The sequence below is a fragment of the Rhinolophus ferrumequinum genome, chromosome 11, assembly GCF_004115265.2.
Source record: "Rhinolophus ferrumequinum isolate MPI-CBG mRhiFer1 chromosome 11, mRhiFer1_v1.p, whole genome shotgun sequence".
NCBI lineage: Eukaryota > Metazoa > Chordata > Mammalia > Chiroptera > Rhinolophidae > Rhinolophus > Rhinolophus ferrumequinum.
This window is the reverse complement of record NC_046294.1, coordinates 16,451,578-16,463,778: the sequence shown is the minus strand read 5'-3', so window position 1 is coordinate 16,463,778 and position 12,201 is coordinate 16,451,578. Positions and strand designations below refer to the sequence as shown.

The 12,201-nt window shown below is 50.9% G+C and overlaps 1 protein-coding gene across 3 annotated transcripts in view; it reads left to right on the top strand.

The window, feature by feature from the left end:
• ACCS (1-aminocyclopropane-1-carboxylate synthase homolog (inactive)) overlaps positions 1–12,201 on the top strand; it is a 16,809-nt gene extending 4,608 nt beyond the window's left edge. For all 3 annotated transcript variants that reach the window (XM_033119159.1, XM_033119161.1, XM_033119160.1), the window contains exons 3-15: positions 277–336; positions 2,138–2,208; positions 3,422–3,491; positions 3,983–4,049; positions 6,026–6,123; positions 6,629–6,706; positions 7,126–7,226; positions 7,866–7,955; positions 8,997–9,042; positions 9,156–9,297; positions 11,326–11,468; positions 11,574–11,727; positions 11,877–12,201. In XM_033119159.1, coding sequence (XP_032975050.1) covers positions 277–336; positions 2,138–2,208; positions 3,422–3,491; positions 3,983–4,049; positions 6,026–6,123; positions 6,629–6,706; positions 7,126–7,226; positions 7,866–7,955; positions 8,997–9,042; positions 9,156–9,297; positions 11,326–11,468; positions 11,574–11,727; positions 11,877–11,974 — 1,218 coding nt within the window. In that variant the 3' untranslated portion in view covers positions 11,975–12,201. The remainder of the gene's footprint in view (positions 1–276; positions 337–2,137; positions 2,209–3,421; positions 3,492–3,982; positions 4,050–6,025; positions 6,124–6,628; positions 6,707–7,125; positions 7,227–7,865; positions 7,956–8,996; positions 9,043–9,155; positions 9,298–11,325; positions 11,469–11,573; positions 11,728–11,876) is intronic.

The following is a 12,201-nucleotide window of genomic DNA, read 5'->3' as shown; positions in this document are numbered from 1 at the left end:
GAAGGGGGACAAATAAAGAGCTTCGGGGTTCAGGAGAGGGAAAGATTCCATCCAGGTGGGCCTTTGGGGAAGGCTTTCTGGAGGAGATGGCATTTAAACAGAGCTTTAGAAACGGGAAGATGGGATCAGGGAGGGGTGGAAGACACGGCCTGAGCCAAGGCAAAGTGGAGTGGTTAGAAGGGTGGGATTGCAGAGAGCTCCTGCGTTGCTGCTTCCTCGACCTTTAATTGATGCCCTTTGCCATGCTCATCCTGCCTCTGTATCTCTCCTCTCCAGGGCATCATTAACTTGGGCACCAGTGAGAACAAGCTCTGCTTTGACCTGCTGTGCAGGCGGGTAAGTCCCGGTTCACCTCTGGGTGGTAGCACTGGCTCTGAGGGCCTGTCTTCTCTCGAACTCCCCGAAATGCTTCCCCCACAAGAGCCTGCCACTTGCCTCAGCCGCCCTGGCCTGGGAGTTAGGAGTCCAGGTTCCAGCCCTTCCTTGGGAACAATTTCCTATGTGGATTTGGGCCAGTCACCACCCTACTCTCATCCTGTTTTCTTATCTCTTCAGGCTCTTCCCCTCACTGAGTCCCTCCTGCCAGCTGGGTCCCTGCTCTCAGGGGAAACACTCAGTGGTGTGTAGTCAGTATTAAACAATGGGCTCAGGGGTGGACGGTGCAGCCCTGATTTGGAGCTTTTGCCAATTGCCACAGTGTAAATACTCCTACCATGGTTAATTTCAAGCTACTGATGTGACATCCCTGCATGCAGAGTTTGGAAGAGAAGCACAGTGGCACACATCATGTGCAGTGGCACATTTGTATAATGTTCCCCTTCTAGACACATAGATGGAAATAACCTCAGGAACAGATCATAGCGAAATGTGGTAACCTAATCAGGAACAGTCCTGTTGGAGTACTTACCACCTTTGTTGTTAGTATAATTTACTTATATAATTGACATATAATGTGTATAATTGAACTTTTGCAATGGCTGTTGTTGTTTTTTTAACACAGCTTGAAAAATTCCTGAGCATTTAATCATCAGTTTTCTTGAGCTGGCATGAGCCATCTGTAGCAAACCACTGGAAATACCTGATAAATGTGTCTCCCAAGGCCTAGGAGTCAGACTTTGGGATTGTGGGGAGAGCGAGGACTAACCCAAGGGGACATGTGTCGAAGGGTGACAAAGCCAAGCCCAAGAGGAGAGGGGTGTAGAGAGCAGGTTGGAAAGGCCTGTTCTACCTGAGCCAGCTCCGCCCACCTTCCCATCCTGCCTCAGGCTGCTCAGCACCATCCAATAGAAACAAAATGTAAGCCACATATAGAATTTTAAATTTTCTATAAAATAAGTAAAAAGAAATTGGTAAAATTCATTTGAATATTTTATTCAGCCCACTATAGCATATAAAATTTGATCCTTTCAACATGTAATCCATATTAAAAAATTGTCAATGAGATATTTGACATACTTTTTTCCAGATCAGGGCTTCAGTATCCAGTGTGGCCCAATTCAGACTCGCCACATTTCAAGCACTCAATAGCCACTTGGGGTGTGTGCCCGCCCCAGTGGACAGCACAGCTCTAATGGATGAACCAGAAACGGAAAGGCTGCAGTTACATGCATGTGGCTCATTACCTTTCTTCTTCTGGTGCCACTGCCCAAGGCCCCTGCCTTTCCTTGACATGGTGTGTGAGATGCCCTGGGAGTCACGAACCAGCACCAGGTCCGGTTGGGGATGGTCTAGAAATGGCCACATTTCCCCAAGCGTGAGGTTGAGCTGAGCCTGCAGGAAGGCGGTGGCCTGAGTCCCTCCAGAAGTTGGAGCCAAGACCGAGGTGATGGAACCCAAGTCTGGGACGTCTTCTGTCACCACGTGGAGAGCTGAGTAGCATTGTCTCCCATCAGCACCTCTGCAAACCCACCCCTCTGGGTTATTTTAGGTGGCAGTGCTGTATAAAGACCACTGGACTAGGAGTCAAATATTCTGGGTTTTGTCTCAATACGGCTACTGGTTAGCTCTGTGACCTTGGCTGAGTCATCTTACTTTTTTGAGCTTCAGTTTCCTCATCAGCAAAATGGATGTGGGTGGCAGTGCCGGCCCTCACGGTGAGGGTGTGACCCTCGTCCTGCTCTTCCCTCTCTGTCTCCAGCTGAGTCAGAATGACATGCTGCAGGTAGAGCCATCGCTGCTGCAGTACCCTGACTGGAGGGGACATCTGTTGTAAGTAGTTGCCACAGGCCCGTGGTTCTCAGCCCCAAGGCAGTTTTGCTTCCCAAGGGACATATGGCAACATCTGGAGACGTTTTTTATTGTCACAACTGGGAGGTGGGTGCTACTGGCATTTACTGGGTAGAGGTAAGGGATGTTGCTAAACCTCTTACAATGCCCAGGATGGCCCCTCACAAGAAAGACTTATCTGGCCCCCATTGTCCATCGGGGCAGGTTGAGAAAGCCTGTCCTAGGCGGAGGGCCTAGTCCTGGAGACCTGGTGATTGTGGGTCTCCGGGCGCATCTGCATGGAACTGGTGCCTCCCGCCATTCCCACCCCAGCTCAGGAGCTCACTGGCTTGGTTCCTGTGGGTCTGAATCACGGGAAGGGCTTCAGGGGAGGAGTCTCTGTCTCCACTTTCTCAGCAGCTTTAGAGGAGCCAGAATTAGCTTAAGTAGAGCTGGCTGGGGCCTTCTCCTACTGGTAAGATGGGAGAAGGTAAGTAACACCAGTAAGAATTTGTGCCTACTGAGCACTTCCCAGGGGACAGATGCGGTCCTAAGGGCTTGGTGACCCAGGAGGACTTGATTCCAAGAGAGATTCCAAAGCACGTGCTCTCAGAGTCATTAGGGCGGTGGGCCCTTGAGCGAGACCACTGGGCTCGGCTGTGGACTGTACCACTTACCAGCAAGTGACCGAATTCCTTCAAGTCTCAGTTTCTTTGTGAAATGGGAATAATAATAGTAGTCGTTGCATTGTAAGGTTGTTATGAGGATTAAATGAGTAAAATTCTCCAAATAACACCTGTATAAGGTAAATGCCCAATAAATATTAGCAATAATAACTATGATAATAGTTATAATAATAATGTTTATTATTATCATTATTATTATTATTATTATTAGCTAGATCTACATAGAAAGTGTTGCTTTTGATGTCCCTGAAGTCTGCTGATTTGGTGGGGTTGGCTGTCGTAGAACTACTGAGAATGAAAGTTTCTAGGCCTGGGGGTAGTGTTGGGGCTGGGCGGGGGTGGGGGTGGGGCGGGGGTGGGGATGGGAGGGAGGTGGGTGCCAAGGAGTAGAGAGAAACACTAATCACATCCCCCTCTTGGGAAACAGGGAAGGGGAGTGGCAGCTGTCTGAAGATTCACCAGAGCAGCTTTGGGATTTACTGGGGGTTGAAGACCCTCTGACAAGTCCTGCTGGTCTGTCTCATCTCCAGCCTCCGGGAGGAAGTGGCCAGGTTCCTGTCTTTCTACTGCAAGAGCCCCGCACCCCTTAACCCGGAGAATGTGAGTAGCCCCCTTCCTCTGCTCTTTCCTGTTCTTCTGCCCCTTCCGCCCAACTTTTGGCGGCCAGGGGAAAGGTGGGGTTGGGATCTGCCTGTCACTTAGTTTCGATTTATTTCCAAGTGGAATTAGGAACACCCCCTTCCTTCTTTCCCCCTCAGCCTAGATATTTAGAGTTTGGATATAATTTCCGCCCCACTTTGTTCTGTGGCCCCTCTTTGCCTCTACACCTCTGGGCAAGACTCTGAGTGAGCAGCTCCCTTTTCCTTGCTCAGTTGATCTAGAGCGGGTCCCCACGAAGGAGCCACGTGCATGAACTTGATTCTGAGTCAGAAGGGGCCTTCAAGTACCTCCTGTGGCCTTACTGTGACAGAGCCCCAGAGGACACCGAGTTGCAACCTGGCTCTCCCTCTGTGCCATCCTGAAACAGGCTGCAGGTTCTTGATCCCTCCTTAAACAGATTCATCTTTGTCCCGTGGATGTGTCACCCTCAGGTGGTGGTTCTCAACGGCTGTGCCTCCCTCTTCTCTGCTCTGGCCACGGTGCTGTGTGAGGTGGGGGGTAAGTGGACTATGGCCCGCTCAGCACTGGGAGCTGCCCTGTACCTGCACTGTCCCCAGCTGCCTGTCTTCAAGCTGCATCCGAATGCTTTGGGCCATCAAAGACTACTGGAGTACAGGGGCTTGACTCAGTGGCTCGATAAGACCCCCAGGGCTCAGCAGTTCCCGGGGAAGTCAGTGTGATGCCGGGGTTCTGGGCTGTCGCTCTGTGATGACCTTGGCTTTTCCTCATGCTCACAAATGGCTGGTTGGCGCATTCTCACATGGCAGCGTGTCCTAAAGTAGGGAGAAAGGCAGGTTGTGCCTTGCCTGTCTCTTTTATATTGGCTGGCAGGAATGGAGATATTCTTTCCCAAAAGCGTCCCAGCTGAGCTCCCCTTGCATCTTAAGGCCCAGAACTGACTCACAAACCCTGGCAAAAGGGAAGAAAAACATGGTTGTCTCAAGCCAAAAGTGGTTCATCCCCCAGGCTGGGGGAAGGCCCACCTTCCTTGGACTCATTGCGGGTCATAGCTGAAAAATCTGGTGCTCTCTTAGCAAGGAAGACAAGTGGAATGGCTATTCAGGAGGCAGCCAGAACACCTGCTACAAGAACCACGGTCATATGAAGAACACATTGGCCGTGGTCGTGGTCAGGGGTTGTTTGTTGTCAGGAACAGAGACCCACTCACGCTAGCGTAATTCATCATGATAACATTAGTGACATTTCCTGACCACACACTACGGCCTAAAGCTGTCATTTAATCCTCACAACAGCCCCTATGAGGTAGGTTCTTTGGTTATTCTCATGTAAAAGATAATAATATTAAGGCCCCGGGGGTTAAGTAACTTGTCAAAATCACACACAGAGAGGTAGTAGCCAGGATTTGAACCAAAGAAGGACGATTCCTTGCCAGGATGCAATAGGCAATTTCCTACCCATTCTAGAACACTCAAGAACGGGAATAGCGTCACACTCTAGCTCTCCTGGGGTATGCAGTCTCCCTCCCCCCTCTCTTAATGCCGGCCTTTCTCTGGACCGTCCTCAGCTCTCGAATGGCCCAGGGGCGCTGGCGCAGCTCCAACTCCCGTAACCCTTCCACTCAAGTGCCCAATCTCATCTCACAGTGTCTGCGCTTCTTAGAGCAAAGTTTGGAGAGAGAGAACGTAATGGGTTTCTGGCCAGTCAGGGGATTGGCTCCCATGGGCCATTTGTCTACCTCTGGTCCATTCCCTGTGGCCAGGGAAGGGAACACAGAGGACAAAGGCTGCCCCTTGCAGAGTAGGGTGGACTGTGCTAAAGGGAGGTTGGGAAAGGAGAGCAGCTTGACCTATGTGTCCTCTTCACACGTGGAGGGATGCCTTTAGCTCTGCGTTAGAGTAGAACTTCCGGGTCATCTCATCAACCCCCCACAGTCTCTGTGTGACATCCTCTCCCTACCAAATGGTCTCAGCCTTTTGTTTGAATGTCCCCAGGGGTGGAGAACCCACTCCTCTTGAAGCAGCATATTCTATCTCTGGGCAATTCTCTGTGTTGTCAAGATTTTCTACTTGTTGAGCCCAGATCATCTGAGCCCAGATCACCAATCACCCTGCTGTTTCGACTCATGGATCCAAGTTTCCTCGGTCGGTCAAGTGTTTCAGTGGGATCCTCTAAGCTTCAATTTCCTCATTGGCAAAGTTAGGATGATACTAGTACTTAACTTCACAGAGTGACTGTGAGGCTCAAATGAGACAACATGCAAATCAATGTTTAGCACAATTCCCAGCATGTAGTAAGTGCTCAATAAACGTTAGCTACTAATTATTAGAAAAGGGAGCGATCTCAATGGATCCAAGATTTTTCGAAAGAGTTTTGGGAGTTGAGACAGGGAGTACTCGTATTCCCCAAATGTTTCCCAAGATCATTGAAGGCTTGCAGAGGTGTGGGGCCAGTAGACAGGGTCTCCGGGTCTTCCAGCCACAGGATGACAGACCCTGGCTCACTCCTGCCCCCAGAGGCTTTCCTGATCCCTGCCCCTTACTATGGAGCCATCACGCAGCACGTGTATCTCTATGGCAACATCCGACTGGTCTGTGTCTATCTGGACAGTGAGGTAAGAGTTCCTGGAACCCCAGGTAGGACCTTTGCTTTCCTGCCCACCAAGACTTTCCTGCATCTGAATTTGAGGGTGAACATGGCAGGGTGTCCATGCTGAGGGCTCAGGGGTGACGTCTGAAAGGGTTCTGTAAGCCCATGCCTGGGTTCCCCAGGTGCTCCCAGTCTCTCAGCTCTGAGATCTCTGGGGTCAATGTAGAAGCCAAGGGCAACCCCAGGGAGAAATAGTGGGGTGAGGATGGGACGGAGCAGACTTCAACGTGGATGTCTTTGCATCCCAATCAGAGGACGTCTGGGGCCTCTTCCTGCAAGCTAAGAGTGATGAGGGTGTCCCTGATGTGATGGGCCAGGGGTGGGTGGCAGTGAGGGGGGTGACACCACCTGAATTTTCCAAAGACTGTTCTAAGGAGGGTGGAGATGACAGCGGTAGGAGAGGCCCCCAGAGATCAGCTTTTCCGGGGGGGCGGGGAGGTCACTGAATTTGGCTGTGGTTCTTTTTCCAGGTCACTGACCTGGACTCCCACCCCTTCCAGCTCACAGTGGAGAAGCTGGAGATGGCCCTACAAGGAGCTAATTCTGAGGTCTGGGGATCAAATCAAATCCAAGGCTGGGATTGGATGGGTCTCCGCAGGGCATGGACACCTCTTCCTGTGGCTGATTTCCTCCTGGGTGGGATAGGCGCTCCGTGATGGGGACTGGGGGTCGGCATGGAACCATTCTGGGGCTCAAGCAAGAGCCTGTCCGTGGAGGGACTTCCCACTAGAGAAGGGCTCTGAGACCTCAGTGTACAAATCAGAATCAACCAGGGAGCTTGATTAAAAATACTACCCCCCACCCTTTCGTATAATTCTGTTCCATTGTTTGCTTCATGTTGTGGGGTGAACACGGTCCCATCACATTTCCCTGGGAACCTGCCCAACGACCAGCCCCAGCCCGTGGGACTATGTGGCTCTCCCCTTTGGGAAGAGCTGAGGGTCTCCCACCCCATTGGTGGTTTCAGGGAGTGAAGGTCAAAGGCCTCATCCTCATCAACCCCCAAAATCCTCTGGGTGACATCTACTCCCCAGAAGAGCTTCAGGAGTATCTGGAATTTGCCAAGAGGTGAGGCACCCCACACTCACCCTACAAAGTGTCCAGCAGATCTAGGTCTTGACGTGGGCTTTGGGGCGGGTCCGCCTACCCTTTTCTCTCCACTGTGGCTTCCACCAGCTTTGGCCCTTCCTCGCAGTGAGACGGGGAGGTTGGTGGGATGCTAGGTCTCTCTCTCTTTCTTTTTATAACAATAGCTGTCATTATTGCACACTCTAGGGGCCACGCACCCTGCTAAGCAGTTCACATGCTCTTTGTCACGTAATCCTCCCAACAACCCTATTAGGTACAGATACCGTTACTACCCCCGGTTTACTGAGACTTAGAGTGAGGAGAGGAGCCAGACTTGACTCTGGGTCTGTTTGCATTTAACTCTCTTGTACTTCACTCTGCCCTTCCTCCGTGGGGGTGTCTGAGGGCTCCGCCTCTCCCCCACAGGGCTTCAAAAGCCTCACTGCCATCTGCTTTGTGTATGCGGCTTCCTGTGTGTTTGAAAAATATAGTCAAAAGCAGGTTGTTCCTGGATAAAACAAGTTTGGTAACCCCAGGCTAGACCCAGTCCCTCTGAATTTCTGAGTCACTGCTACCCCACCCTGAAGGATGCATTGGGCCTATTAACCAAGCTCTCTCCTCCCTGCCACCTGCCACCAGGCATGAGCTGCACGTGATGGTGGACGAGGTCTACATGCTGTCTGTGTTTGAGGAGTTCGTTGGTTACCGCAGTGTCCTAAGCCTGGAAAGGTGAGGCTCCCCCGCCAGAGCTGACTCCCACCCAGGGTACCCTGGCCCCTCTGTGGCTCTGCCCACAAGGCATGGCCTGCCCCAGAGTGATTCCTCTTCCGTCCAGCTGATCCCGCGGCCCTCAGAGCTCCTAACGAGAAAATGGGAGGGCTGGGTCACATCAGTGGTGTTCATATTGTCCTGTGGAGTTTCTCAGAACTCCAAGGGGAGGCCCTAGGATTCCTTGAGGGAGGGCGGAATGGGCGGGAAACTGGCCTTTGCTGTTTCATTCATCCCCCGAGTAGCTCCAGTTCCATTCATTCTTTCATTCATTCACTCACTGGTTCATTCAGCAACGATTCTGGAGACTCTTGGATGTGCCCCACACTTCGGCTGTTTGAGCTTTTTCGTTAGATTTAGTTTGAGCCAAGAATTTGTGGCCAAAACACCTGTGGAAACACTTAGACCAGATCATCTGTAAAGTCTGTGAATCTGACATTCGGAGATTCTAACAGTTCCTGATGTCTGTGCAGACCTTTCAGCCCTGCTGAGTCATTTCTCTCAGCCAGTCCTCCCAAAGCTCTGCCAAGTCCATGAAACATGCGCTGTTACGCCCTTCATTTATGTGTTAGAAAAGTGAGACCTAGATAAATTGTGACTTGTCATCTACTCTGTACCAGATAAGGCCTGTTTGACAGAGTGACACTTGAGCTACGCTCTAAATCAAATATTTTTAGATCCAATGGCAAATATTTTAGGCTTTACAAACCACATGGTCTCTCATTCAAGTCTGTCATTATGGCACCAAAGCATCACAGACAGTTGGTACACGAAACAGCATGGCTGTATCCTGTTAAAACAATTTACAAAAGCAGGCCAGATTTGGCCTGCAGGCTGTGGTTTGCCGACCCATGCTCTAAAGGATGCGTGAGAACTGGTGTTTCAAGAGATGAAACCAGGGCTTGATCCAGAACCAGATTCAGCCATCCATCTCCTCGTGTTTGACCAAATGTGTGAGCTCTCGCTGGTTTGTGTTGTGTCTGTTCCCTGTACTCCCTGCAGGTTGCCTGACCCCCAGAGGACCCATGTGATGTGGGCCGCCAGCAAGGTGGGTTTCTGGCTGGCCTCGCGGGTATCAGGGAGGTAGAGGGCAGAGAGGTTAGGTGGAACCAGCTTCCTCTGTGGAGGATGGCCACCACCTAAAGTGCCTTTCTCCTGTAGGACTTCGGGATGTCCGGGCTCCGCTTCGGCACATTGTACACAGAAAACCGGGATGTGGCCACCGCAGTGGCCTCCCTCTGCCGCTATCATGGTCTCAGTGGCTTGGTCCAGTACCAGATGGCACAGCTGCTCCGCGACCACGGTGACTACCTGGGAAGATGAGGAGGGTTGTAGTCAGTGTGGCACTGGCCAGGGATCATGGATGCTTCGCACATGAGAAGAATTTAAGGTGGTGTTTGAGAGGACCAACTGTGGGCCCAGGCTAGGGTCAGACCTTACTCAGTCACTTCCTGGCTGCAGGGCCCATTCCTTCACCTCCTGAGCCTCTTCACTCATCGGTAATATAGCGATCATAATGGTACCTGTCTTGTAGGGTCACTAAATGTGATTTGTCATCCAATCAGGGTAATATCTGGCCTATGAGGTGTGATAACAAAATATGGTGAGTGTTTAAATTTAAAAAATGTATTACAGTAAAAGATACATTCCACTGACCCCCCCCCCCCCCAAATACTCTCCCTCTCTTCGAACACACTCATTGCATTGTTCTTGTCACTTTCTGAAGCAGTGCTGGAAGTCCTCTTTCGTGAGTGTCTTTAGTTGCGCTGTCGTGGCTGCCTCCATGTCCTGAATCATCTTGACTTTGGAGAAGAGCCAGAAGTTGCACAGTGCCAGATCTGGTGAATAAGATGGATGAGGACACACTGTAATGTTTTTATTCGACAGAAATTGCCGTACCAGAAGCGACGTGTGGCATGGAGCCTTGTCATGATAGAGCATGAAGTAAAGACATTCACGAAAGAGGACTTCCAGAACTGCTTCAGAAAGTGGCAAGAACAATGGGATAAATGTGTTCAAAGTGAGGGGGATTAATGGCAATGTGTCTTTTACTGTAATACATTTTTAAAATGTAAACATGCACCATATTTTTTTATCGCACCTTGTATAATAGGCACTTGGTCCAGGTGAACTCATTATTATTAGCTCGGAGCACTTAAAAGAGAGGTGGTGGTAGTCTCTCTCTTTATGCAGATCTGTTCTGTTCCCAGGTTCAGATGGCGAGTTTAGATGGCAAAAGTGACCTGTAATTGCCACCATTTATTGAGCCCTGCCAGATGTTCTCAATGTACCATCTCATTTGTCCCTCCCCAGAATCCTAGGGAGCAGGTATTCCTGTGTTTTCCCCATTGTTTTATAGATGAGGAAAATGAGGACCAAAAACTACATACATGCTATGATAGCCAAAACTTTTAAAAATAGTGACAGCACCAAGTGTGGGCAAGGATACAGAGCAGCTTCAACGGTCCTACACTGCAGGTGGGAATGTGAGATGGTACAGCCACTTTGAAAAACCACTGGCAGTTGCTTATAAAGTTAAACACACACCAAATGGCCCAGCAGTCTTACTCCTAGATAGTTCCCCTTATGGTCACACAAAATCCTCTACGTGAATGTCCACGGCTGCTCTACTCATCACCACCCAAACTGGAAACAACGCAAATGTCCTTCCACAGATGAATGGCGAAATAAACAGTGGTGCGTGCACACGGCTGAGGGCTACTTGGCAATAAATCCCAAAGGCCTTAGGCTGAGTGGAAGAAGCCAGTGTCAAAAGATGATATTACTGTATGATTCCACTTTTATGACATTCTGGAAAGTGACAAAGAACAGACCAGTGGTTGTGGGGAAGGGGATGATGGGACTATAAACTGTGCAAGAGTGTTCTTTGGGGTGAGGGAACACAATCCATACATGTGTCAAAATTCATGGAACAAGATAGCAAAAAAAAAAAAAAGTTAATAAAAAGAAAAGGGGGATCAGGGAGGCAAAGTTACCCAAGGCCCCACATCTTGTCAGTGGGCACCTGGGATCTGAACCTCAGCCTTTGTGACCAGGAAGCATCGCTTTGTGAGTGGATTTGCCTTTGTTTAGGGTCTGCCTCCTGAGGGGCTTTGTCTACAGGCCGTGGAGCTGCAGAGCCAAGTATCCACATTTAAGGTGCCTTCTACCCAGTACTGAATATTCTGATTGCCCCAATCAGCTGGCTAGAGGCGGGGCTCACCCAGTCTTGGCAGCTCATGGCCTTTTTCTTTTCAGCATTTTAGGCTCGTGGGACAGGGTGGAGGGTTGATGGGAGATTTATTTTTCCGTTTCTCTTTCACCCAAACAGACTGGATCAGCCAGGTGTACCTGCCGGAGAACCATGCCCGGCTCAAGGCTGCACACACCTATGTCTCTGGAGAGCTCAGGGACCTGGGAATCCCCTTCCTGAGCCGTGGGGCAGGGTTTTTCATCTGGGTTGACTTGAGGAAGGTAACACAGGTGGAACTGCAGGTGGGAGGGAGCTTAAACCTCCCACCAGTGGGTGAGGAGCAGGGGCGTCTTCCTCTGCATCCTGAGCTCCTTCTACCCTCCCAGTACCTGCCCGAGGCCACCTTTGAGGAGGAAATGCTACTTTGGCGCCGCTTTTTGGACAACAAGGTGCTGCTGTCCTTTGGCAAAGCCTTCGAGTGTAAAGAGCCTGGTTGGTTTCGCCTGGTCTTCTCAGACAAGGCCCACCGGCTTCACCTGGGTGAGCCACCTGCCTTCCCAGCCCCTCTGCTAACTGCCTCCTTCTGCCCACCCTCTTCTGGCCCGACCTGGGGCCCCAGCAGCCTCAGCTTGGTCCTCCCCAGCCACCCAGCCATCAGTGCTGACAGGATCCTCACTTCCCCTTCCCAGGAATGCAGAGGGTCCGGCGGGTGCTCGAAGGCAAATCCCAGATGGCAGAAGTCCCCCCTTCCTGTCAGACCCAGGAGTCAAGGGGCCAGCACAGTTGAGCTGGTGATTGCCCCATGGCCTTGTGGCCACAGGGCCTGGCAGCCACTGCTGACCTGGGTCTTCAGGGCTTCGGAGACCGTCTGTGGATGAGCCATTTGCTGGGAAGATAACCCTGCCCCTGAAGAACTGTTCCTTGCCTCTCTTGGTGGCAGTGGGAGACTCCTTAAGTTGTAGTTCAGCTTGGCCCAACCTCCACCCCTCCCCACCCTCATTAAATAAAACTGGA